General features: G+C 47.9%; 1 protein-coding gene across 2 annotated transcripts in view; it reads left to right on the forward strand.

Moving 5' to 3' along the window:
* The first annotated feature begins 299 nt into the window (after positions 1-299).
* The window catches only part of PUSL1 (pseudouridine synthase like 1), a 74,663-nt gene continuing 48,152 nt past the window's right edge, over positions 300-26,810 (forward strand). For both annotated transcript variants that reach the window (XM_074975986.1, XM_074975987.1), the window contains exons 1-3: positions 300-421; positions 4,615-4,672; positions 22,255-22,442. In XM_074975986.1, the coding sequence (XP_074832087.1) occupies positions 354-421; positions 4,615-4,672; positions 22,255-22,442 (314 nt within the window). In that variant the 5' untranslated portion in view covers positions 300-353. The remainder of the gene's footprint in view (positions 422-4,614; positions 4,673-22,254; positions 22,443-26,810) is intronic.

The raw sequence follows: 26,810 nt of genomic DNA on the forward strand, positions 1-26,810 counted from the left end.
TTTTGGGAAACTGCAACCTAATGGGGCTAAACGCCTGTGAGCCCTAACATAGTTGTGCTCCAGGTCCGCAGACGCCACCTATCAATGCAGGACCTCGCTGGGCCTGGGGGAGGATTACTGGGGTCAGTCCCAAAGCCCTCGCAGTTACACGCTTTATTCCCTGTGCGCAAACTTCCCCTCGCTCCCTACAGCTGATCGCAACCAAGTATCAGCTCCGCCCCTCGCTGGCGATTGCTCGCCCAGCCTTGCACGCAGCAGCGCCACCAACCCCTGTAGGCCCCTGCAAGCTCCCTGGCTGCTGCTCCCACGTGCACCCATTGGGCTCCCCGGGCCGCTGCCTGCCAGAGACATGAATGAAAATCCCCCCGGAAAGGGGCGTGGCTTGGAGACCAACGCAGGCGCGAGCCGCGTCAAGTTCAAGGCGAGGAAGCAACCCGGGGAGGGTAATGGAGAGGAGGAGATTCGTGGCTGCGGGGTCCCGGGCAGAGGAGGCAGCTGGGCAGCGCTCCCGGCCGGAGACTTGCTGCCGGGCTCTCTGCTGAGACTGCAGCGTGGTTCCCCAGGAGCTCCCCGCGCTGTCATTTCCCCTGCCAACCAGGGCTGGAAAGGGCGCTTATTTTAGAGCTAAGGCCCTTTCTCTCCAGGGGGAGGGTCTCACGACAGCCTTCTTGGCTGCAACTCCAGCCTCGGCGGAAATCCGAGCTTGCAAAGGAGAGATGAGTTCTCCAAAAACTCGGTACCTAGTGTTCTTTCAGTACTTCGGGACTAAGTATAGGTAGGTGCCCTGGTGCGTGTTACTTATCCCTTGATTTACCACCACCCTAGCTCGGGAGTGGAAGTTGGAAGGGGTCCTGGTATTAGGAGCTTTGTTTTATAGGTGCAACTATAACCCCTATGCCTGGGGTGGGGGTGGGGAGAGTGTTCTGATTTTTCCCACGTGCTCTCCAGTCACCACCGTGGGGTGGGAAGCAAAGAAACAATATACCAGTCATGAGAGTAAATAATTGGTTGTATTTTGGGTAAGTATTAATTATATTGTTGAATGCCTAGGGGGAGGGCAGCAGGAACACATCTACGAGAGCAGGGGTCAGCGAACTTTCCCAGGCAAAGTGCGGAAATTTGGCCTTTTGACTTATGTGCGGTCCGAGTGCCAGCGATATGTTTTGAAGTCACTGATAGTCCTATTTCTGACAGCTTCATTAATAAATTTACGTGCAGAGTTTTACTGTTTTGTGGTGGTTGGTAGCATTAGCTGGTCTTTTGTTACTCCACAGGCAGCCTGGCTTTGAGCAAACTCCCATCTGCATGGGGGAGGAGGGGCCAGGCTGAGCTCCTGCCTGGTGTGCCTATGAAAATTGGCTGGCACGCTGCTCTGGGCACCCGTGCTAGGGGTGGCTGACCCCTGTGCTAGGGATTAGAAATTGAAACTGTAGGATGATGGTGTTCAGCATGGTAGCCACTAGCCAGGTGGCTGTTTGGCTGGTTGAGTGTGGGTTGAACAATAAACATATTTTTGGAATAATGTAGCTTTGTCGCTAGCTTCAGAACTAGTTGGAGGCCTTGGCAGCATAAGACGTCTAGCTTTGGGTGGTGGAAAATTTTGTCCTGATTTCCTCTGCGCTCAATTCCTACTTGGACATATGCAGGGGGAGAACAGAACATTTCCCTTGGAGGATCTAAAAAAAGAGCCACATGCTGCTCTCAAACCAGTGTAAATCCAAATGAGCTCCATTTAAATTGATGGAGATATTTCAGGCTGAGGCTCTGGTCCATCAGGCAGGTCTATGGGAGGTGGGCCCAGAAGAGTTTGTAAGACTAGAACTTTTAGCAGAGCAACTTCAATGACAAATTTTTGCCAGCGTAGCTTGGTTGGAGTGTGACAAGAAGAGCTATGCCCTCCCTCCAAAGCTCCACTGGAGGTGCAGTTAGACCAGCAGCAGACTCCTCTTGGTGGTATGGTTGATTTTTGTCTGGGGAACTAGTATATGTTATTAAAATAAAATCTTGCCACATAAAGCAAAACCTTTCTAGTGTAGACAGGGCCTTAGTGCCTGTAACTCAGCCTGTGACTTCTACTTGTCTCTCATGTGAGACTCAAAATCACTCCCATGCAGTTCAGTGGCTGTAGGAAATAATCCCTAGCCTTTGTTGCCTGTTTACTCCAGCAAGTGGAGTTGTTTACTGGAGGGCTCTGAGTTTTTTCTGTCTTGCACACATCACCTGCCTGAGGACTCTTCAGACTATTCACGTATAATGGGGCTTGGGACTTTACCCTGAAAGGCTTGTGCAGATCCTTGTGCAGATTATTCCCAGACCTTCCAGGGGTCATTATCATCATTCACATTGACTGACTGTTTTTGCAGTAGCTCCCACTATATGCTGGGAGCAGTGTTCCCTATAAACTGTGCATATGTGCGATTACTCAGGACAGAGTCAAACACTGCCCTGCTGATTAACAGAGTGCCCACAGGTAGGCTTTGTTTCTGTGGGTGGTGCACATTCGCCCAGGCCTCAGTGCAAATAAAATTATTCTGCACGTGGCTGCAAAAATCCACATGTGGAGAGAAAAGTTTAGAGGGACTGTTGTCTGGGAGCTTTGCAGAGACTTAGAAAGGATGGGCAGAGACCCTGGCTTAGAGGATCTCAAGGAACGTTTAGGAGGGTAATCAACAATATACAAAGGCAGCAGGAGGAAAGGAAGTGGAGAGCAGAGTTGTGTGGTGATTTAAAGGCCTGAACTTGAAGACTAAAGGGAAAAGTGGGGGTGAGATTCAGCAAGGAGAGTGAAGAAGGTAGAACATTGTGGGAGGGAGGATGGTGGCGTTTGGCAGCACTTTGTGTGGACGCGATGGGGGGTAGGGATGTAAAACCCTGTTTAGTTGGGTAACCAGTTAAATGGCAGGCTAACCTACTGTTTAACCAATTAAAGGGACTGGGGCCGAAGAGGAGTGGCCTCCCCAGCTGCATAACCCTTCCTGTGTAGTTCACCGGGGACTGGAGCTGCTCCAGCCAGGCTGGAGTGCCCCCCGCCCCACTGCGGGGCTTGAAACAATGCCCTTCCTGCAGCAAGTAGGGCTGCTCCAGCCCCTTCGCGCTGATGAGGCTTCCGGGTTAGTCATTAACATCCTTAATCTGGAAGTGAGGGGTTCTCAGAGAGGAGGGAATCTCAGTAGTTAAGAACGGATCCAGTGTGATCCAGCATGGCCGTTCCTGTGTAGATGGGATCAGATCTGACCACGGCCTGGCAAGGGTGCGTTGTGGTTTCTTCCGTTACAAACCTTTTTGCAAAGTGAAATAAATTAATGCTTTTAAAAATGCAGCCTGCAGTCTGTTAATATTTCCTTCCAGCTGTGAATGGTACAGAGAGAAACTCTTCTTTAGACATGGCAAAGGGGCCATTTAATTTTTGTGGGGAGCATTTGAATGTTGGATATGCCACGTAATCCATTTTGACAGCTGAGATTGCATTATTTTCCTTTTCTATTTTTCCTCCCTGAATGAGTCTCTTGCTCTTTAATTCTTCGCGAGACATTCTATTAGGCAGACAATCAAAGCAAAATAGAGAAGGAATAACTGAAATAAGATATGCAAATGTCATCTGTTGAAACAATAGTCATAGATTCACGTCTGCATCTGCTGCTTAAATATTGCTCTTTGCCTATAATCAGATTAGGCTATTATTATGAATGGGACAATTACTATAGCTAGAAACAGCATATGAATTGTTAAGAATCCTTCGTACAACTTGGACTCCTGTTTGTGTGACCCGAACTCAATACAGTACAATACTTAAGAGCCCTTGAAGTCAAGGGACATAAGCACATGCTGAAGATTATGCATGTGCTTAAATGCTTTGTTAGGTGACTGGCCTGACTGAAGTACCAGCATACAATGACAGGAACACACGTACAGTTTTGGATCGGGTAGCAATACCATCCATTGAAGTAAAGCCTATTGCTTCAATGTCCAGTATAGGTGTCTCATTTCAGGCCCCTACACAGAAATTCCTGGGGTTTGGGTGTGTGAGCGTGTGTGCACTTTTTATGTATGCAGGTTTTTTTTTAAATAAAAAGGAGTTCAAAACAGTCGTGCAAGAAGTGTGCATAAGAGAGTAATGAAAATTGTGAGTGGAAACAGTGATTGGTAAAATGATTTTGTTATGTTAAAAATTATACAGAAATAAAGGTTGTATAGAAATTAACTTTCTGGGATCTTGCTGTACTATTGTAAGTGAAAAACAATATTCTCTCATTCCCTTCCCCAATCCTGTTGCTGGCATTTAAGGGCATGCTGGGAAATGTAGTCCCTTCCCTGCTTCAAGGCCAGCTCTCTAGGTAGCGAGCTGGCCAAGGAACCACAGCCTGCAAGGTGCCTTGGGTTCTTCCATCATGCCCTGCAGGCTCCCCCTGCACAAGTAGCTCGTGATCCTTGCTTAAGTTTTAGATAACGAATCTCTAGGCCCTCCGTCAGTCTGTCGTTTGGTTTGACCCTTATTTTGCTGTGGCTCAGATAGCCAGCCTGGGAGTGATGTGGCAGCCTGTGTTGAGCCGTCTGCTGAAAGCTAGGAGTTTGCTGACAATTGCTAATAATTGTTGTCTTTCTCTTGCTCTGCAGTGGTGTCATGCAGACGTTGACTGCCCAGCCTGTTGTTGGAGTCCTGAATTATGTGGAGGTAGGTAGTTGGTGTGCTGGCCTTCCAATCCGAGAAGACGAGAGGGCAGTTATCCCTTTGGCCTGGTGATTCAAAAGGGCCCTGGGCCCTTTGACTCGCCACCGGAGTGCTGTACTCTGGGTAGCGCCGAGGGCTCATTTCCCTGGCCATGCCCCTTTTACCTGGGGCTCCGCCTCTTTCAGGAGCATGGAGCCATTCCTCCTCCGCTTGCCCAGGGGCCCAGCAAGTCTTTCAGGGTGACACGGATACTAGCTCGAGGGCCACCTTTTCTGACCACAAATACTATGGGGGGTACTACTTGCTTTTTTACTGAGCATTTACAATAATACCTAGCTCCTCCTCTATCAGTTTTACTCTGTGGCCCTCAAAGCTCTTTCCAAAGAGGTCACTATTACTACTTCCATTTTAGAGATAGGGAAACTGAAGCACAGTGTTGAAGTGACTTGCCCAAGGTTATATCAAAGGTGGAGAAACTGTCTTTGTAATGTGTAAATGCTTCTCTGTTAATAGAGAGAGCTGCTGGATATGGCAGCATTAAGGAGCTACAAATGGCTTCCTCAAGAGCTACATGCAGCTCTGAGCTGCTGGCAACCCTAAACGAATCTAATCATGACCCATGTTTGAGTCCCGACCCATAGGTTGGGAATCCCTGGTGTAGACAAAACCTGGCTTTACTACAGGACTTACTGATAGTCATCCAGCATTTTCTCTGCCCAGTTTTTCCCCCACCTTTAATAGAGGTATTAAAATATTCTCCTTCTGGGGCATGCAGGCTTTACTGGAAGGATATTTGTAAAACATGCTTAGATCCTTTATGGAAATGCAAAGCACTGTTGTTTTCAAAACCTGCAAATGCACTTGTTAAATTGGCGCCACACGCCAGAATTTCTGCTGTGTTCCAAAGTTGTATGTTCAACAGCTTTTTGCTATTAACAAGAACTCAGTTATTACAATGGTACATTAAAATGAACGAATTGTGCTTAATTTTAATGTAAACGCTCATAAGAATGGTGTACTTAGCATGTTGTCCCAGAGAAGCAATCTTGTACGACTGGTTTCATCTTAATGTATGTTCCTCATGGTCATTATTTTCTTAAAGGGGTCATCACTTCCCCTCAGCAATTAGTTTTGTGGAATCTCTGTTGAGAACTGTAACAAGGGAACATCTGATTCCTGGAAGACTTGTAGGAATTTTGTCTGATGTGGAGGAATTTTGCTAATCACACGGGTGTTAAGTGCATTCCTTTTAAGGGTCATATGACTGTCCTATCTAAGCAAAGTCATCAGAACTTCTTAACTGGCAGTGGTTTCTTTCCTCCCACTAAACGACAGGTAGTGACAATCTCACTGTTTCTGCACAAGCAAAGCCAAATAGCTTGAAATTACAGAGCCTTGATACTCAGTTGAATTTTTCCCGATGGAGCTATTAAAAGCAATAGCGTGTGTCTGCCTTTGTACTTGCATTGTTCTCCTCTCAGTACCTTGGGAACACTGATAAATTTATCCTCACAAAACATCCATGCTGAAGTGTTGGTATCCCCATTTTACAGATGAGGAGCTGAGGTCCAGAGAAATTAAGGAATGGATCCTCAAAAGTATGTAAATGCCTAACGTTCGTGGATTTCAGTGCAAGTTACTTTCCTATTTTGGGTCTATGAGAGTTGCCCACAGTCGCACAGGGCACCTTTGGCAGAATACAGACTTCAATTTGGGGTGCCACAGTCTCAATACAAAGCCTTAAGCGTGAGACCTTCTTCTCTGCCTGATTGAACTTGAACCAAAAGCTGGTCTTGTAAAGACTTTTCATGCAATCTAAGACCAGTAGAAATGGTTCTGAAAATTCCAGTGGAAACCAGTTTTGTTTTTTTTAAGCTAAACTTTTCCCTCCAGAGTCACAATCTAAATATAGCATTGTGTTAGTGCAGGGACCCACAATAAGTGGCCTGTGGGCCAGATGGGGCTCACTAGCATTAACGTCTGGTGGGCTGTCAGATGCGTTGTTCACCTGTGTGACCCTCAGCCAACGGGAACTGCAAGTGGCCATACCTGCGGACTTGCAGGTGAGTGAAACATCTGATGGCCCACTAGGGACTAACCCTGGCAAACCCCATCTGGTCCACAGGCTGCATATTGCCCACCCCTTTGTTACTGTCTGACACCCAATGGTGAAGTTAACTAGTAACTGTCTGTGTGTGAGGTAATCTTTTAGTGGCCCAACTTCTGTGAGTGGAAGAGAATTGCTTTCAGGCTCACATAGTTAAGCTCAAAAGCTTGTCTCTCCCATTAACAGATTACCACATCCACCTGGTCTCTCTCGGATCAATACAGCAACTGCAACGCTGATTGTAAACAAAAGTGAAATCAGCTAGGTCATTTTCATTGCTCAGATGAAAAGATATGCAAAAATTGAAGAGGGAAATTTGCCGCAAAAATTTCTCTTCACTTTTACTGCTTTTAGGCATAACTGTTAGCACCCGTATATGTGTGGGGGTTTTAGAGGGTTTCAAACCTGCAAATATCCCTTTAGTAGATTACAGATAGGTTTGATCTTACAAATGCTCTGAGTAGCACCTGAGTCATTCCATTAACTTCCCAGAGACCTCCCAAATGATCAGGACTCTTCTCCATCTCAATTGTTAATAAGATTGGGCCCTCCCTGTGCAGTAGCCGTGAAAAAGCCCATTCCTAAGTCAGCCAACAAAAAGTGGGTCAATACTACAGGTTGCAGAATGAATGCTGTGCACATCTAGGGATTTTTGTAGTGTAATACTAAGTTAATTACAAGTCTTTATTGAGCAGCACATCTCTGCACACTGCTGGTGATTCCCATGTCCCCACGAGTAGATGTAATTAAAAGGAGACTCTGCTGTCTTAATTTACTTCTTGCAATGGGGGTGAGTTACAAGCAGAAGTGAAACACATGTTAGTGTGTATCAGAGATGAGATCTGAATCATCAGAGTTGTTACAAGCCAGTCACCTTGTGCTGTGGTTGACTGCGTTTGCTATTCAGAATGAGAATCACACACAACTGTTTCCAGTCACTTCTGAAGCAGCAAAAAGGAAGTGTTTCTCATAAGCGTTACTGCTGGTGAGATTATCCACCGGCATGTTTCTTGGCTGAGTTTGTGCTTGTCAGAACCCGAGATGAAACCATATGTTCTGTTCTAGCCAATGGCGGGTTTTTAATGGTGGCTCCCCTCATTGTTGTATCTGCACGTAGCCTTCTTACAGCAGCATGTTTTGCCATCCCTGATGGGCTTTAAGGAGAGTGTGCGTCTCCGTTCTCAGCTTTCTTCTCTAGAGAAGTGTCTGCATTTGGGAGGAAAAGTCAACGCTGCAAGTTGGAGCTCTTTGCAGTTGCTTTAGTACTGAATCAGTAGTACATTAAACTCCCGCTGTAACGGACCCTGTTTTACTGGACATCGGTAATAGTGGAGGTCTGCTAGCCCTCCCCCACCACCCAAAAAAAGTAGAGTACAGTACTGTAAATGGCAGCTCACCAGAGCTGCCACCGGGTCCCCCCCTAAGCTCAGACCACTGCAGCCACAGGGTCCCTGGCCACAGCTTGGACAGCCACCACCGCCAGGTTCCCCTCCCCACAGCTGAGTCCCTGGCTGTGGCTGGGACTGCCCCGCACCACCACCGAGTTCCCGCCTTGCTGAGATTGCTGCCTGAGGATCCCCCGTGCTCTGCCCTGAGCACAAGCAGCTCAGAGCCAGAAGGAGACCCCGCGCTCAGGTCAGAGCATGGCTGGGACCTGGAGGAGTCACCAGGGAGCCGCGGTGCTGAGTGGAAAGGAGTTAGTAAACCCTTGGATTTAACAAACTTTTGGGATTAAAGGACACCCCTGCCCCTGCATCAGTCCCTTCTATTGAGAGTTTGCTGTTCTCATCCACGTGGTGTTCGGTGGTGGTGGTCTTTTGGAGGTACTGTCGTAACATGAGATGGTAAATGTTTGTGGTTGCAGAAAAGAATTCCTTGTGGCCATTAAAGATCGCCTTGCCCATTTTACAAGGGTAGATTTGTAGACCTCGGTGTCATGGTCAAATGTGAGCGAGGTTAAGTTTAAAAAAAAAAAAAAAAGCAGCCCACTGCCCCTGCAGCTTCAGTTGATGGGCAGTATTCTTTGCTGCCTGGCCAAATAGTCGTACTTTTTTTTTATGTGCTCTTAAACAGCTGCCATTTTTTTTAGAGCTGTCCAAGGCAACTGCAAGTTAGTGATGGGTCAGATGGTTCTAGTATATAGACAAACTGAAAGTGATTTGATTTGCTGTGATAGCTCAGCGGACCATTTGAGGCATGGGTTCAGTGTGCAGTGTGCAGCGGCAGTTAGTAAGGCAAATAGGATGTTAGGAATTATTAAAAAAGGGATCGATAATAAGACAAAAGATATCATACTTCCCCTATATAAAACTATGGTACGCCCACATCTCGAGTACTGCGTGCAGATGTGGTCTCCTCACCTCAAAAAAGATATATTGGCATTAGAAAAGGTTCAGAAAAGGGCGACTAAGATGATTAGGGGCTTGGAACGGGTCCCATATGGGGAGAGGCTAGAGAGACTGGGACTTTTCAGTTTGGAAAAGAGGCGATTGAGGGGCGATATGATAGAGGTATATAAAATTATGAATGGTGTGGAGAAAGTGAATATAGAAAAATTATTTACACTTTCCCATAATACAAGAACTAGGGGACACCAAATGAAATCGATGGGTAGTAGGTTCAAAACTAATAAAAGGAAATTTTTCTTCACACAGCGCACAGTCAACCTGTGGAACTCCTTGCCCGAGGAGGCTGTGAAGGCCAGGACTCTATTAGGGTTTAAAAAAGAGCTTGATAAATTTTTGCAGGTTAGGTCCATAAATGGCTATTAGCCAGGGATAAAGTATGGTGCCCAAGGACAGGAGATGGATGGCAGGAGATAAATCACTTGATCACTGTCTTCTGTTCTCCTTCTCTGGGGCACCTGGCATTGGCCACCGTCGGCAGATGGAATGCTGGGCTGGATGGACCTTTGGTCTGACCCAGTATGGCCGTTCTTATGTTCTTATGTTTGGTGGTGGCTTGGGGTTTTTTTGGAGGGCGGCTGGTTGACTTTTTTAAAATATTTTGGTGCAGTTTCAAAATAAAAAAATGGCAGAAATGGTTGATTAAAATTTTTTGCAGCTTTTTTTTTTCAATTAACTTTAATGCAGATCAGCTTCTTAGAAGTGTTTTAAAATTAGGAGGAAATTTGTAATTTCACAGGAAACTGTAGAAAAACCTGTTTTTGGGGGGGTGGGGAATGTTGCTTATTCTTCTCTCCTCTGCCTTTCCTCCCTCTGTTCATTGTTTTCAAAACAGCAGGTTCTTGTGTGTTACAGGGGCAGTTCCATGTGTAAGGAGCGATAGACAGGGTGTGAAATGAAGAGGGGGCAGAGGGAGAAAAGGGTGTTATGGCTGGGAGGGGAGCTGAGCCTAACAATTGAATCTAAAAGTGAGATGGGTTGGATCTCCTTGGTCCAGCACCCATGGGACCTGTCTGGTCCTGAACAAGGGAGTTTGTCGGATCCGGGGACATCAGAGCACTGGGCTCTGGGGGATGTATGAGCGTCCCCACTGAGCTCCTTGCCCTGGCCACTGGCCTCACCTGCCCCTAGCCCAGGTGGCCCCGCGGGGCGCTTATCAGCTGGCAACCTCTGCTGCTGGGTTCTCTGCTCCGGCAACATCTGTGGTCCGGCTGGATCATGGATATTGCTGGACCAGAGTGTCCCGGGCCAGAGAGGTACAACCTATAATACTGTTAATGTCGTGCAGAACAGATCAGGCTGGACATACAGTCTTGTTACTATGCAGCACTGGAATTGATTACGTTTCCTGAGCCCACCAGCAAGCAGGTTCTCCTTCGTCTTCTCTCCCCTATGGCCACAGGTACTAGTTCTCCAAGACACCTCTCATGCTGTGGAATTGAGTATCTCCTATTCATGGTCTCAGCGCTGGGCGTTCTGTGGGGAGCATAGTGGGGTTCCATCTGTCTAGGTTATACGTCCGTGGTATCCAATCAGTTCTGAAGCGAACTAGCCGCATTATTCTGAAAGTATTTATGGTTGCAGCCAACGAGCCATATTCGGCCGGCCAGCATGTCTGTAGGCAGTCTTGAAACGGTTGCAGCAAACAGCATGTTCTTTGGCGAATAGGTGTGGCCCCCTCCGGCATAAAGAGGCTGTCTCCCTTGTGGGTGCAAAACCCCCTTTGTGCTGAGACAGAGATCAGGCTCTGTCGAACCCATGTGCTCCCTGCAGTGCTAGATGGGTGACAAATCTGAACACTCCTCCGGGGGACAAGGCGCAGCGAGGGGATTCCACGTACCCTGAGCAGGGAGCTGTTTGACTTTGTGCAAAATGTCACAGTCCTGCAAACATCTGGCGGTCGTGGGTCATGGTCAAAACGGCACCATGTGATTTTCAGCTGCTGGATTAAAAATGCCCCAGCACACTGTGTTCTCAAACTGTCCATCAGCCTGCAAAGGGGTGCACGTTCTGCTCCTCCCAGGGCCTTCCAGAGATTGAGGGATTTGTAGGACTGAACTAGATCTGGAAACTTCGGCTGTGATGCCATCCTGATTGGTGCAGTGGGTCCTTAGAAGACTGCGTGTGTGTATTTGCCAGGCGTATTCTTGATGGGCTGTGTTGGCAATCGTTCAGCACTCACTGCTGTGGTAGCTGAGGTCTGTCTGTAGTTTTGGTGGTGGAAGCTAGCGCCGTCCAATGGCTGGGGCACTGGGCTTGGAATTAGGAGACTCATGTTTTAGTTCTCACTTTGTCCCCCATTGCTGCCCAACCTACAGCAAGTCACTTAATCTTAGTGCCAGGGATTGCCTGTCTGCAACACAGGACTAGTGATTCCCACCTCCTTTGTCTACATGCTGTGAAATCTGTGGAAGGAAAGTGCTACATAGGGGTTAAGAATAACTTTAACTGGGGACCTCCCCAGCATGTATTCATATTGCTCGTTGATTTATAAAGCACCCATCACCAGGGACTGGGTCTGGAATGCTGTGCAAACATTACATGGAGCTTGCAAGGCAAAGAGACCAAAAGGCTGTGTATCACGTTTACCTGGTCCTCTGCGAAGTACCCCCTTGCTTTTCCTCCCGGTCCCGTGCTGGCAACTTCTCACGAGCGCAGCAGTTGTTTTGCAATGTGGGAGTGAGCAGCCTTTTGTTTTAACAAGCCAGTGGGTAGAACGAGCAATTAAAAAGCAAAGAAAAATTTAGATCAGCTTATTTGGTATTGTCCTTTCACAGCATCGGCATTTTGATCGCTGCTGCTGCACGCTGGCCAATTCGTGGATCTGCTTATTCCTTTCATGTGGTTGGATTGATGTCGGGCACTCTGGGGCGGGTTGCAGTTATTAGAACCAGATGGGATATCTTAAAGGAATATTAGTCCCAAACTTCTGGAGCCTGTAGGAATTTGTCTGCCTTTGCTCCACCTCGAACGTTGAAAGACATGTTCTTCTTCGAGCAATTGCATGTGTCCAGGTGTTGGTGCCTGCAGTACACAGTGGTTGGAGAGTTCTTACCCTTAGCAATACCGGTCAGGATGGCCCAAGTCCCCTTTCCTATCTCGAGCACAGCATAGAGAGCTGAGCCAGGCCTCCTTCAGTTCCTTCTGCCCAGGGTGGTTGTTGGAACTCCCTGCCTTTGCTTCTGCAAGTTTTTTCTCAATACCCGTGTCTGGTACAGGTCGAACCTCATCCTTGGAACCTGACCAGTGCCAGATAAGAGAATTCGCCAGAATGCAGGAGGTCAATATTGTCTAGCACACGAGCAACACGTCCACTGCTGACTGGGCTCTTAGAAGACATTTAGGGTAAATTACAGCAGAATAACAGCCCAGAACACTGAGAGCCAGGACTGGTGACTGGAAACAAAATTTATGGGGCACTGGGAAACTTGGCCACGCCCTTGAGAAGTGATTGTCCCGCAAACTAACACCATGCTGGATTATGGATATTGCCAGATGAGAGTTCTGGATAGAGAGGTTCATCCTGTAGTCAGGAATTGTTGGTGGCAGTTAGTAGGCAGTTGGCTGGTTAGAGAAAAACATTGTTTTGTGTGGTGCTGGCAGCCATCTTGTAGAGTGGAACTGGAGATGTGTCCTGCTCTCGGGCTTTTAAGGTCTGCCAGTCTTGTGGCAAGATTAAGCCTAGTAGTGAACCACATTCCAATCTTGTGGGGGGGCCCTCACATAACCTGAATCTCTCTACGGGGACCCATGGCCACAATGGCCAAGCTCTGGCTGCTGCGGGTGAGGTTACTTGCAATGCAATGCCTCCTTCTGGCCTGGGAGCCTTATCCTCTCCCCTCGGTGAGGAATTGTTTAAGGCTGCCAGGCCTCATGGCAGGATGCACTTGGCGGATCCAGTTGTCGAGTCTGTGCCTCAGACTCTTTCAGGCCTGGATGGTGGAGATGTATTTTAGACAGCACCACATGGACCTGTTAGTGTAAATGTGTTTGACTTCCCTCTGCTGGATGGAATCGGAACAGCTCAGCTAAGTGCCCTTGGTCCTGTACTACTCACCAGGATTCTCCTTTAGGTCAGGTGGCTGAGCACTGGTCCTTTGGTGCAGGAGCTTTTCATTCCACCCCCGCTGTAAGTTGACGAACGGCCTTGGCGTGCACTCTAGTAACAATCCTGGGCCAGAGAATTGTGAGTGGTCCGAGACCATCTGTATGCAACAGAGAGACGTATCAGTTTTACAGAGACAGATCACGTGTTGATATGTTTGGCTTTTTTTCCCCCAGGTTAAAACTTTATGGGTGGAAAAAGGCTTTTATTCTGAAGCCCTTAGATCTTATATTGCTTCTAGAGAGAGATTGAAACCAAGAGCCCAGATGTAAGCACCTCCAACTTCTCCAGAGTTTGGATCTAAATCTGAGCATTTGCCCCACTTCTCTTGTTATTTATAATGACAAGATATAGGGCCACACTTGGGTAACCCCACTGTAAGTGTAATTGAAAAGGAAAGACTCCTGCTTGGGGCCTGGACCTTTTTACCCTCATACTCAAACGAGTGGCTGAACTTCAGTGGAATTACTTGCCTAAGGAAGCATTGTGAATTTGCAAAATCAAGCCCATTTACTGCTGCAGGTCCATGTTGAACCTCTCTAGTCCGGTACCCAGGTGCCGGGTAAGAGAATTTGCTGGACCATGGGAGGTCAGTATTGTCTGGCAGCATTACTAACACTTCCACAGCTTACTTGGCTCTTAGAAGACATTTGGGGTAAATTTGAGCTAAATAATAGCCCAGAACACCGAGAGCCAGGACTGGTGGCTGTAAACAAACTTTATGGGACCGTGGGTAACTTGGCCACACTCATGATAAGTGGCCGTCTAGCTAATTAAAATCATGCTGGATTACGGATGTTGCCAGTCCAGGGAATGCTGGATTAGAGAAGTTCAACCTGTAGTGAACTGCACTCATTCTGCTGTCCTCTGAAATGCAGTAGAACCCCAAGAAGAGCAAAGCCTGCAGCCCTAAGCTGTTGTATGCTGCTTCTTCACAGTGTTTTTCTTCCTGAACTTAATGTGCATGGTGGCGCTTGCTGTTCAGGTTAAATCGTCTCCCAAGTGTGCTGTTTCTCATCGTGCTGGTGAATGCTGCCCAGAACAGATCTCCTTGCTCAAAACGCTGCTTTGGCCAGCAGTTTTATGCTCTAGCTGGATATTATTTCCCATGCAAAGGGGGATGGGGAACAGCACAGCCCAGGAAGGCATGAGGCTGCTTCAGAACAGACAAGATAGACACAGAAATGAGTCCTCTGTGGTCCCTGTTTGAGTTGGATTCCTTTCCACACTTTCTTCCCAGCCTAGTGAACATCTACTGTATTCTCCTCCCTGCCACGATAACTTCTGTACGTCACACTACGTACTAGGCCAGATCCTCAGCTGGTGTGGATCAGTGTAGCAATGAGGCTGTGCTGAAATACACCAGAAGAAGCTCAGGTTCTCTGATTTTAGAATCGATGCTGCTATATCAGTGGGTGGCTGCGAACCAGTGCAGTACATGCTGTGTATATTAGATCTTGGCTCATCTGTTGCCTGATGGGTTGAATTCCCTTCCACATGCAGTTTGGCCTCTTGCTTCTCTTTTGACCTTTAAAACCCATTTAAAAGCATCCATTTCTCTTACCACTAGTACAGTACAGGCAGAGAGGGAGTACCGTGCAGTGATGAGATTCAGGAAGCTCAGAAGTGACTCAGAGTGTGGCTATACTTACGGGAAGATCTCCACGCTGCGATCGCTCTTCTGGAGTTTGATTTTTGCAGTGTGCGTGAAAACGTGGCGAAACTGATTTCTCTGGGCTTGGCTGTCAACCTTGGTACTCCGTGTTAGCGCATGCAGTAAGGAATGTTGGCACGAGCGCGAAGAGCCCCCATCTACACAAGGGCAGGAAGTCGATCCTGATACGTCGATTCTAGCTATGCTAATGGCATGACTAGAACTGCTTATCTGGGGGTGATTTCTTTTTTTCCCCCTAGTGTAGACAAGGTCTGCGGGTGCTTCGTCTGGCTCTGGGCAGGTCACTTCACCGTCTGTGTGCCCCTGTGGGTGTGCATGTGAATGCTAGTCTCCTACCTCGCACGACTGTCGTTCATGTGCAGAGCGCCGAGGGGGCCCTCGTGAGAGGGGCGGTGTTGTGTTTGCAGGGCCTTGCTCTCTGTTACATTGGGGGAGCATCACTGGAATCAGGGGAGCTAAACCATTGTGCCTAATAGAATCGGGCCCTGAAGCCAGAGGTTCGGCTCTCTGTCATGTTCCATAAATATCGATGTGGTTAGGCGATATCTGGGAGAGAGCTGGGACACAGGGAGTCACGCTGCTTGGGTCCCTTAGCTCGTTAGTTCTCAAATGTCTTTGATTGCACCCCCCGCACCCATTCTTTGTATCTATAGTTACTGCTCCCCTGCCCCCAGAACACCACCCACCCTGAAGTCTTCTGAGCACCAGCCTGAAATTTGACTTGAAAGCATTGTCCTGCTAGCCTCAGTCACGTAACCCAAGCTAGGGTCGCTTGCTTCCCTGGGCTGCATAGACAGACACACCCTCAATGTCAGTTTTAACTTTTGTATGGCAATGGGGTCTGGTTCAGAGAGCTAAGAACCAGCTGTGTGATGCAGCGTTGCAGGTGATACATCTCTGTCTCCTCTTCTGCAGGCTGTGCTCACACAGAGACAGAGACTTCCTTGCTCTGCAGGGCTCTGGCCTTCTGTGGGTCCTGCTGAGCCTCCCAGAGGTTCCTGGTGTTCCCTGTTCCATTGCACTTGAAGGGCTCAATCCAGCTGTCCCTGAAGTCAGTCCCATGGATCTGAAAGGGAATTGGATTGGAAATATAAGAAAAATTTCTCTGAGGTCCCAAGGCACCAGATTGCACTAACAGTGCAAGAGTTATTTTTCATTTTGTTTTGTTTGTTTGGGTTTTTTTTTAGTAGTTCCAGAGATTCAACACCCTCACACCTCAAAACTTTATTCTGATCACCTCCCTCTGCAAATCTCTCAGCTCAGCCTTGGCTAATGGCCTTAGTGCTGGTACTTCTAATTTGGGCCTGAGCCCTGTTCCCATGGAAGTTTGATGGGATTCCTGTGTTTCACAGGTGTATGGACTGGGGGTAGGATGACATCCACAGAATAATAGCACTATAGAATGTGGAGCATTGTAAGTCTGGCACGGAAGGCTGGAAATTTTCACGTGTGTTCGAAATGTGGAAGCACTTAATAAATTACCTGTTAGAAGAGCAGCCGAGCTAACTGCGAGTGGTTCCTTTCATGCATTGCAGCATGTGCAGGAATTCAGGGTAAAGTGAAACCCTTGGGTGTATCTCTGTTGGCTGGCAAGAATGTAGATGAGAAAGTAAATTCAAATGGAAAACTGAGGGGATCTAGGTAAATAAGGCACATCCTGGTAAGACGAGGATGCTTGGATGCAACATGGGCTAAGATCTCGGCACTGAACCAGCACCTGGGGACTTCTTGAGGCCTTATCCTTCTCTCACTGGTACTGGAGCGATCAGGAGTAAGTCCATTCAAGTTAGAAATGGTATGAAAACAGCACCAGTGTGAAGACCCCTCTTCCCCCCCCATTCCAAGACTATAATCCCAGTTGTCCCAGCCACTTGTGGGTGACCGCAGGCAAGTCACGTAATCCTTCTGCCTCAGTTTCCTCACTTGGATCCCTGAGATAATACCCAGCGGAGGAATTTGGGAGGCTTAAATTATCGTCGGTAATGCCGGGTTAGTCCATCCGGAGAAAAGCACTGATCAGGCCCAGTGGGTTTTTGATTTTATTATCAGCCTTTTCTCTGAAATTAGTGAAGAGTAATTAATGCATCTTTTTTGTAACTCAGTGGGTGTTGGGGCCGGGGGCGCAATATTAGCAGATTAGCATTATGAGAATCAGGCAAACAAACCACCAGCTGCATATAGGCTCAAAGGACATCTGGCTGGTCCAATTATGGGACACTCACAGAAGTGAAGAGGTTGTTTGTAAGTTGCTTGCAAGCGAGGTCAGTAGTTCAGCAATAACTCCCGCATTGGGGAGATTAATTAGGATGTGCTTTCACTGAGCTATTCTAAAGGAATCCGGTGCAGGAGTCACTTGTAATATCTATTAAAGACCACGTGGCTGCTGGGCTGGAGGGAAAATAGCTTTTAATAGCTCCAATTTTGTTTTTGTTGGTTAATTCCTTGAATGTTCAGCGCACAGATCCTGCGCAGAACCCTCTGGAGAGGAACCTGAAGGAAGGGTGCCTGCTGCACGGAAGTAACTGTGAAAATAGATTTTCTTTGTCCCCCATCGTCCAGTTCTGGGTCCATGTGGGTTCGCTGTTCCCCACGTGCTGGTCAATCAGACCTGCTTGGATGCTAGAATCCACTCTGCAAAATGAGTGGCCTCCTCCCAGACACAGATGAGATCCAAACCTCGGCACGTGTCTCTCTCTCGCTGGTGTACCTCCTAGTGCTGTTCAGATGTGGAGATTGTAGCTGGGTTGGAGGGGCAAGAAGGGGGAACCGCTGAATCCTGAGCCCTCAGATTCATACCAAACCAATCCAGGTGTTTTCCCTGCTCTATTTCAGCTCTGCAAGCTCAGATTTGTTAAGTGCCCCTATAAGCTGAGCCCTTGGGTTGCTGCCCAGGAGAGATTCAAATGCCACCCAGCTGATTAGCAGAGTGCCCACAGCTAGCTGGGGTGAGGTGTGTGTTTCTCCCGGTGGTGCAGATGTGTGCATGCCTTGGTGCACATAAACATTTATGCCACACATGGATGGAAAAAATTAGAGGGGACACTTGTCATGACCAATGTTCCTTCTAATCTTTTTCCCCCCAGGTGCAGATTTTTTTTTTTTTTTTTTTTTTTTTTTGCATCTATGGGTAGAATAAATTTTTGTGCACCAAGGCATGTGTGAATGTGCACCACCCAGAGAAACACAAATTGAGGGTTGGGCGCTCTGCTAATCAGCTATGCCACACTGGAATCTCTCCTGAGCAGCCACACAAGCGCCCAGCTTCTAGGGAACATTGCCTGCATCTGATGAAATCTGCTAAACTCAAACACATCTTCCTGCAAGTTTGCTCTCTCAGTGCAGCCTCAGCGTTACCAGAACTCGCTGCACCACATGTCAGGGTCTACTAAACAAAACTGTTTAATTACTGTCTGCTCCTTTCTGCTAACGGGTAATAAATAAAGATTTCCCTTGGTAATGATAACCACATGTGAACCCCAGAGAGGAGAACTAATGGGAGGAAGAGGCTGCAGAGGGGTGTGTTCTAGTTCCTAGGCTGTCCCCCGGCAGGCAGCTCAGTTTCATTTTTGCCTCTCTCCCCGTGCTTTATAACGGTGTTTTTTTCTCAGAGTCCAGAATCCTCTTTACTAAAATAGCGGGAGCCTGGAAGGCATTTCCAAGTCAGCAGTTAAAACTTTATTGACCCTCTGTCCCAAACTGAAATCTAATAAAAATTACTGAGGGCAGGGGAGGGAGAGCCAATTTTTAGCCATTCAGCTGCTTTTCTCCTATATTTCTTTTTCGGATCATCTTTCTGATTGCCGCCCCCACCTGGCTAACTGTTGGTTTCTCTCTCAGGCTACGTCTACACGGCAGGGATTTTTAGAAATAACTTCTTGCGACGTTCTAACATTGAAATAAGTTCTTTCTGAAAAGAGCGTTCGTACTGCAAGAGCATGTCGAAATTAAGTGTTAACACTAGAGATCCCAGTTTTGAAATAAGAGCAATGATGGGAGGCCTCCCTAGAGGCCAATTAAGTCATAATTACCTCTGCTTTGTACACACTGAGTCAATTTCAAAATTGAAAGGGGAAGGAGGGTTGGCGAAAATCATTTATTTTGGTGGAGTTATTATTCTGAGTTAAATGCCCTGGTATTCCAGAATAACAAGCTTTGTAGTGTGGATGGAAAGTTTTTTCCCCCCTCAGAAAAGGGTTTTTTCTGCAAAAACAAAACAAAAGTGTAAGCAAGCCCTAAGGGCTGAGAGATGGATTTGCACAATGAGATAATGATCAGGTTTGGAAAACTCAAGTGTAGACAGGACATTGCAGACGGGACAATTTGTGTTTGAAAAGGTGTAAAATTGCTCCTGGTGAAGCCTAGACTCCTACCTGCTAACATGTTAAAGTAAAACCTGCCCAGTCTTCGTTAGGGATTTTTAAGAAACATGATTTTATCCTAGAGTGTATGCGCACATACACAAGCACAAGCGTGCCTAATGAACTGCATCAGGTCCTTATTAGATCCTGCCTTGCTAATGACTTATTTAGCAGGGGTTTATTTACTTTCCCAGCAGGGAGGTGATATGGCACCAGTTTGTTTTCCCAGCCTTTTGTTACTGGGCAAAAGAGGAAGTGTGAGGTGGGATGTGCCCAGCTGTTGGGGAGGGACGTGATGGGGGAACCGGACCTGTAATTCCTCTCAGAAGGTGTTTAATTCACTGTGGAAGTCATACTGCATTACAGTACCTTACGGATATTAAACTGTTTCCAATACCCGTGGTTTAAATGTGGCGACATTTTGCTATTTCACACTGAACAAGGTTCTCCACCAACCTTCACCGACGGGACAATCTCATGCACCTTCTGCTTAAGTCAGTGGAGAACTGCTGGAAAACGTGGAGCATTTCCCGTACCTTGGATCTCGTCTTTCTGCTAAAGTCAACATTGATGTGGAAATCCAACATTGCCTGAGCCGTGCAAGCTCGGCTTTCGCCCGCCTGAGACAAAGGGTCTTTGAGAATGGGGACTTTTATCCCAAGACAAAGCTCTTTGAATACTGCCTGGAAGTTATTCCAACGCTACTGTACGCATGGGAAACTTGGACAACACACAAGCATGATTCGAAAGTACTTGAGCGATGTCATCAACGCTACCTCAGGAGAACCCTAAATATCTCTTAGGAGAATAAGTGCACAAACACTAGCATCCTGGTAGAGTCAGATATGACCAGCAAGAAGCCATTGTCATTCAGCCAACAAAGTCAGTGGACTGGTCACATGGTTTGTATGGCTGCTCGGCACCTCCCAAAACAAGCTCAACTGGCCTTAGGGGCCAAAGGAGGTGATATAAGGACATGTTGAAAGCACATATGAAAAAGTGCAACATCAGTGTTGACACTTGGGAGAGCCTGGCCCAGGACCATCCCCAGTAGCGAGCGGTGATCTATGAGGGGGTGGTGCAATTTGAGAGGTCCCACCGCAGTGCAGACGAGGAGAAGCAGAGAAGGAGAAAAGAGAGGCAATAACTGCCCAACACCTCCCAAAAACCTCCAACAGCTGCCAACACCTGCCCCTTCCGTGATAAGACCTGCAGCTCCAGAATCAGGCTGGTCAGCCATCAACAGACTCGCAAATAGGAGGGTGACTTGAAGACATCCAACTCGTTATCGAGTGACTGCCAGGAGAAGAGATTTAGTAGTATTGGGTGTCATTTTAAACTTTGACTCCATCAACCAAGGACTGAACAGAGACTGGGAGTGGCTGGCACATTACAAAAGCAGTTTCTCTGCTCTTGATGTTCACACCTCCACATTAGCTACTGATAATGGGTCACATCCCCCTGACTGAACTGACTTGATTTCTCCTCTTGATGTTCACAACTCCACATTAACTGCTGATATTGGGCACATCCACCCTGCCTGAATAGACCTCGTTAGCTCTGGCCCTCCCCTTTACTGAGACTCCCTCTTTAAATCCTCCTCCTGAAAACCCTCCACTCACGCATCTGATGAAGCGGGTCTTTGCCTATGAAAGCTTATGCTCCAAAATAGCTGTTAGCCTACAAGGTGCCACAGGACTTCTCGTTATTTTAACTTTGGTACCCCCTCAGCCCAAACCTCACTCCACAGCTGCAGTGTGATTCAAGGGGAGGGAGGGCCCTACTGCAATCCAACCACTGTTTGTATAAATAATATGTAGTCATTTTTATTTTAGTCTTGCTGTGACTGAAGTCCCAGTGGTGTTAGCAGGACATGGCACCAATGCTGCAGTGACTCTGAATAGGAAAAAGAGGCAGTATTTTTAGATCTGAGAGCAGCCCAATCCTGTGTTACTGTGACGTGCATAACCAGGGAACAGAAGGGTGAGACTTGCGTCAATATCGTTTACTGCATCATTAGTAGCCTTGTGTATATGTCCTTGCGTCAGCTCCTGTGCTACGTGCAGCCAGGTGCATTAATGGGGAAATGCCGTGATTTCAGGGTGTTAGCATTAATTTCTGGTGTGGCAGCTTGGGTCAGAGAGGTGCCTTTGTGACTGTCACTTGATGTGCTGAGATACCAAAATACCTCTCTCATCTTGTCCTCCCAGGCACCCCTCAGCTCCGTCCTGCTGAACCAAACTCTCCGGCCTCCTCCGGTACCGGCACAGACCGGGGGGTGGCAGCCCTTTGCAGTAGAATACAGATGCTGAGATCAGCTTCAGGAAGGCTCAGCCCAGGGGGGTGTGAATTAGCACCCAAATACACACAGCCCCAGTGGAACCCGAACCCCAGATAAATCCGTGACTGTGTACAGTCTTACACAAGGTCCACTCATGTTTGTCCTCTTCCTTGTGGGAAAGAGAGAAATGCACAGACGCCTGGTCCACCCAGGTAATGGCTACTTGCACTAGCATTTGCAGGGTGTGGCGATTCAACCTCAGCAGCACTTTGATTGGCTGCACAGGGAGCGCACAGCTCTTACAGTCAATGCTGTGTGCAACCAGCATGCACCTCACTTCACGTGCAGAATCTGGCAAGCCCGGCGCATGGGTGACACGATGGCGATGAGGAGGGTATAAGAAAGTAGACAGAAGAGAAGATAGATGAGGGCGTTAGCTGATTGCTTTATAATGGTGACCTTTCCCATAGAGTCTAAACCGGGGCTGGCAACCTGCGGTCCCCCAGGGTTCTTCATCTGCTCCGCAAGACAGTTAGTTTGTTTACTGTCACCCATGCGCAGGGTTTCCCAGATTCTGCACGTGAAGTCAGGTGTGTTGTGTCCTAATGCCTGCTAGCGAATCCCTTCCTCACCCTCCCTCCTCTCGGATTGCAGCAGGCAGCACAGAAGCTCAAGCCCATTACTCCCATCAAGATCTACGTCTCCAGCCGAACGGACTCCGGCGTCCACGCCCTCTGCAACTCGGCTCACTTCGACGTCCAGAGAGCAGAGGGGAAACCGCCTTTCCCGGAGAGAGTTATCGTCTCTGCCCTCAATAACCACTTGAAAGACGAACCAATCCGGTGAGTAGGGTGGAGGGATGCAAATGTTTTTCTGCAGTTGCTGCCAAAGGCACCAGGAACTCTCCTCCCTCCTGTTTATCCACACAATGGGTCTCGTGGTCATAGAACACTAGAACTGGGAGGGACCTTGAGAGGTCGAGTCCAGTCCCCTGCTCTCATTGCAGGACCAAGCATCATCTAGACCATCTCCCATAGGTGTCTGTCTAACATGCTCTAAATATCTCCAGTGATGGAGATTCCACAACCTCCCTAGGCAATTTATTCCAGTGCTTAACCATCCTGACAGTTAGGAAAAACTTCCTAAGCCTCCCTTACTGCAGTTTAAGCCCATTGCTCCTTGCCTTATCCTCAGAGGCCAAGGAGAGCAATTTTTTTTCTTCCTCCTCCTTATAACGCTCTTTTAGGTACATGTTTTAAACCTCTCTGCTGGCATCCCACACACAGTCTGCCCTCCCACCAGCACAGTTTGGCAGTCAGGCAGTCTCATCATATCACAGTAATTGTACTTTGGAGAGAAACCTTTAAGGGTTGAAGGGATGGAGATCCTGGAGGATCCTGCTTCTGTATTTGCCACCTTGAGGGTATGTTCAAGCAATGATGAGGCTGAAACTTGGTCTATACTAGGCAGGTAAGTCAATTGCAGGTACGCAATTCTAGCTACAACAATTACATAGATAGACTCGACTTATCTGCAATCAACTTACCTGGCCATTCACACAGAGGGAGGTCGACAGGAGAGGGATATCGAAGTGTAGGAGGGTTGACTGCTGACCCCAGATAGTTCAATTTTGTGCATGTCTACCCGCCATGCAAAATCAAACTCTGGAAGATTGACCATGAATGTGTCGATCTTCCCTGTTGTGTAGACAAGCCCTGTGACTGTTAACTTCTTACCCTTTGTAGAACATGAAGGGGTTGTCCTACAGAGAGCTTCAGTTGACTCACGTAGTTGAATTTAGCTCTTCGCAAAAACAGTGCTTTGTCCAGCAGCTTCAAATATGATTGCTACCAACACTGCAAAGCTACCAGAGAAAATAAACAGGATTTACCATTGCTCAGAGGGAGCCAAAACCAACCAGGCCCTCTCCGCATCAGTGAGGTCAGCTTCATCCTTTCTGAGCATGATCTAAGTCTGCCACTTGGCCCTGTTAAGAGAAGTTACATCAAAATCCCCGGTTTATTATTTTCGTAATAAAATAAGATGCTCTGCCCAGTGGTGCAGACACACAGTCTTCATGAGCTAATTGTGAATTGGTAATAACTTGACAAAGGAGCATGTGGTTGCTGTGATGAGCATGGTATACAGACTTACTTAGGTAGACTAGAGTACAATGTCTTTTTTTTCCCTGCTCTGAAGTTATTACTGGGTTTCACAGAATCACAAAATCAGCTTACTTTGGACAACATCCAGGGTTAAACACCTGTTCCCCCAGACCTTGCTGCTGGGGAAAAATACAACAATTAAATCCAAAGCTTTTGTTGGAAAGTTGCATTTGTTATATAAGCATTTCATAAGCCACATTGTCAGTTAATGTTCTGTGTTTCCAATGGCTGGAGTGAATTTAGTAGTCATCCATTTCCTTCCTAAACTGTTGTGCACTGTTACTGTGAGCTGTTTAATAAATGCTCTGCTCTTCCTTAGAGGTGGGCACATTTCAGTGGTTATTGATGAATGATGTTTACTTTTCTATTTATTTATTTATTTTATTTATTGTGGGGAAAAACCCAAAAATTTTACTCCCAGATCACAGAGCCAACGTGCAGTTTACAAACAACCACTTTGTTTGCTGTAGCACCATACCTTAAACACTGTCTTGTCTCTTGCAACTGTAAACTCTTTGGGGGCTGGGATGATCTCTTTGTTAGTACAGCACGTAGCACTGCGAGGTCCCCATCTCAGTTGAGCCCTCGGTGCTATCATAATAAATAATATAATGAAGTGCTTTCCAGTTCAAATCAGTGTTAAGGGAAGCAGGAATCTGAGCTAGTGCCTGGGTCCTGAATGATAGATCCCTGATGTAAGATGCCCATTTGTGGTGACTACGAGGCCCTTGGCCTGCTGCATCACATGTTGCCAGAACACAGCGGCTGTCTGGTGGCGTGAAGCTAAACAAAGGGACGCTTACGAAGCCAAATACTCTCCTGCCCAAAGCCACCAGGCCTGGGACAAAACAACAAATCCCCAACGGGTTGCGTGAAGGGATTGTTGTTAAGCACAGCAGCGTGACTGTAAAGCGCCCCTCCCACTCCCAGCCCCCCCATTGGCTTTAAATCCTAATCTCCTCTTTGTCAAGCAGGGGCCAACCCAAATGCCGACACAGCAAAGCCTGGGATTCGGGGGCTGACATCACAGTGGCATCTGCTCTCAGCAGGGGAGGGGATGGAGTCCAGTTGTCGAGTTTTCAGGGGCCGCCCGTCCTAGCTGTGAGTTGTGCTGGCTAGGAGGCATTTTTGCGTGGGTGTCTGGTTTTAATGTCACTTTGATCTCGTCCCTCCATGGGGCCTGTCCTGTTTGGGAGAATCCCAAAATCAGGGTATGAAATACCACGCAGGGCTGGTTTGGGGGAGCCGTCGTGTCCTTTGCAGGCCCATTGAAGTGGGCAGTTGCCCCAGGGCCCAGTCTTTCAAAGGGGGCCACAGCTCCGGCCACTGGTCCTGGTATTTTGGCAGTGGCGGCAGCCAGAGCTCCAGGCCCGTCTCAAGTGTTGCAGCAGTGCTGCTCTGCACAGCTGTGAGGGAGTGGGCAGGGCCCAGCGTTGTGGTCCTAGCCACGGTAAGGCCTGATTTCCAGGGGCACGGAGCTAGCGCCCACCCCAGGGTCCGCAATGGCTGTCAGCTTGCTGAGCCCTTGTGAGGGTGCTGAGCCAGCTCCGAGGGCAATCCACACAGCATAGCCCACCCCTAAAGCGCACTACCCCGCGGGCGAGCCCATTTCAGGCTGCTCTGCCCAGTTGAAAATGACACCCTGTTTCAAAGGTGTTCAGGTGCCCAAAAATGCAGACAAGTGCGTATTGGGGTTTTTTAGAGAAGCCCAGAGCTAGTTCAGTGCCAACCACTGAATCTCCTTAGGCCCTTAATGACTTGCTCAGGTCCATCCACTGAGTCTCAGCCAAAGCTAGGCCCAGCTTCGGGTCCCTGTGCCTGCTTGGTTAGCCCTCGTGTGAGTGTTGGTGGCGGGAATGAAGTTGAGAGGTAGCCGAGTTAGTCTGTGTCTTCAAAACCAAGAAGTCCTGTGGTACCTTATAGACCAACTACATCTGTATCTAACTAAATACCTGTTAGCCTGTAAGGTGCCACAGGACTTCTTGTTGTTTTGGGGGATGAGGTTGCGTCTCATCTGACCGGCCAGTGTTCTGGAGTTCTCTCAGTTCTTGTTCCCTTCAGCACAGCCTTGAGAGCTTTCTCCTCTACAGCCAGGGCCAGCCTGACCCATACGCAGACTGTGCGGCTGCATGGGGCACCTGAAAATTCAGGGCACTGCTGGGTCTTAATGTCCACCCAACTGCCTCTTCCTGTCCTTGTTTTCTGGCTCTGCTTCCCCTGGAGGGATCTAGTTAACTTTAAGGTGACAAAGCCTGGCAGAGCTATTAGCAGAATCTGTGACAGAGCCATTCAGGCAGCAATGAAGCCATTTAACAGGTGTTTGCCAACCCTAGGTACATGTTGTCAGTTTTTCCATGTACTCGGTTAGTCGACAGGACCCTAATTTAAAATTTGCATGAGGAATATCATTAATGAGTTGCTGATGATTATAAAATCACATCTCTGAAAAATCATCCCGCTGGGCCCCGATGCACCAGTTTAATAGTGCTGCATAGGGCCCCATAAAGCCTTAGGACGGCCCTGACTACAGCAGCTTACAGATCATTTAGTGACACCCAGGACAGGTGTTCCCCTTTGTGGTCACAACCCTGGGTCCAAGGGTCAGTGTGTGAGACCCCCTTGCTGTGTCGTCTTGGCTGGCGGGGGATCACCTGTGAATTTACACTTGCTGCCAGGGTAGTTCCACCCGCCCCGCTCGCACACAGTGAAAGCTTTTCCAGGGCAACCCTTTTGGACCTCAGATGCTCAGCACCTCTCAGGATCACTGTCTGCTCAGGCGTATTGCACGGTTTCTGGAGCTGAGTGATCAGGCTACTTTGCATTTAAATACAGTGGGGCCTTTTGTCTGAAGGCTCTTGACTGAGTGAATAGAGGCAGCAGCATCTGCAGCAGCTGTCTCGGAGCCAGCTGTGCGCTCTTAGGTCTGCACAAGCACCACAGTTTCTGCTGGGGACTCGGGGGGACAATTAAGTGCAGTCCTTGGAATCTGGGTTTCACAGTCAGGAAAGGCAGAGGGAGGAGGCTTTGCAAGACCCTTATTAAAGG

The sequence above is a fragment of the Carettochelys insculpta genome, chromosome 23, assembly GCF_033958435.1.
Source record: "Carettochelys insculpta isolate YL-2023 chromosome 23, ASM3395843v1, whole genome shotgun sequence".
NCBI classification, from domain to species: Eukaryota; Metazoa; Chordata; order Testudines; family Carettochelyidae; genus Carettochelys; species Carettochelys insculpta.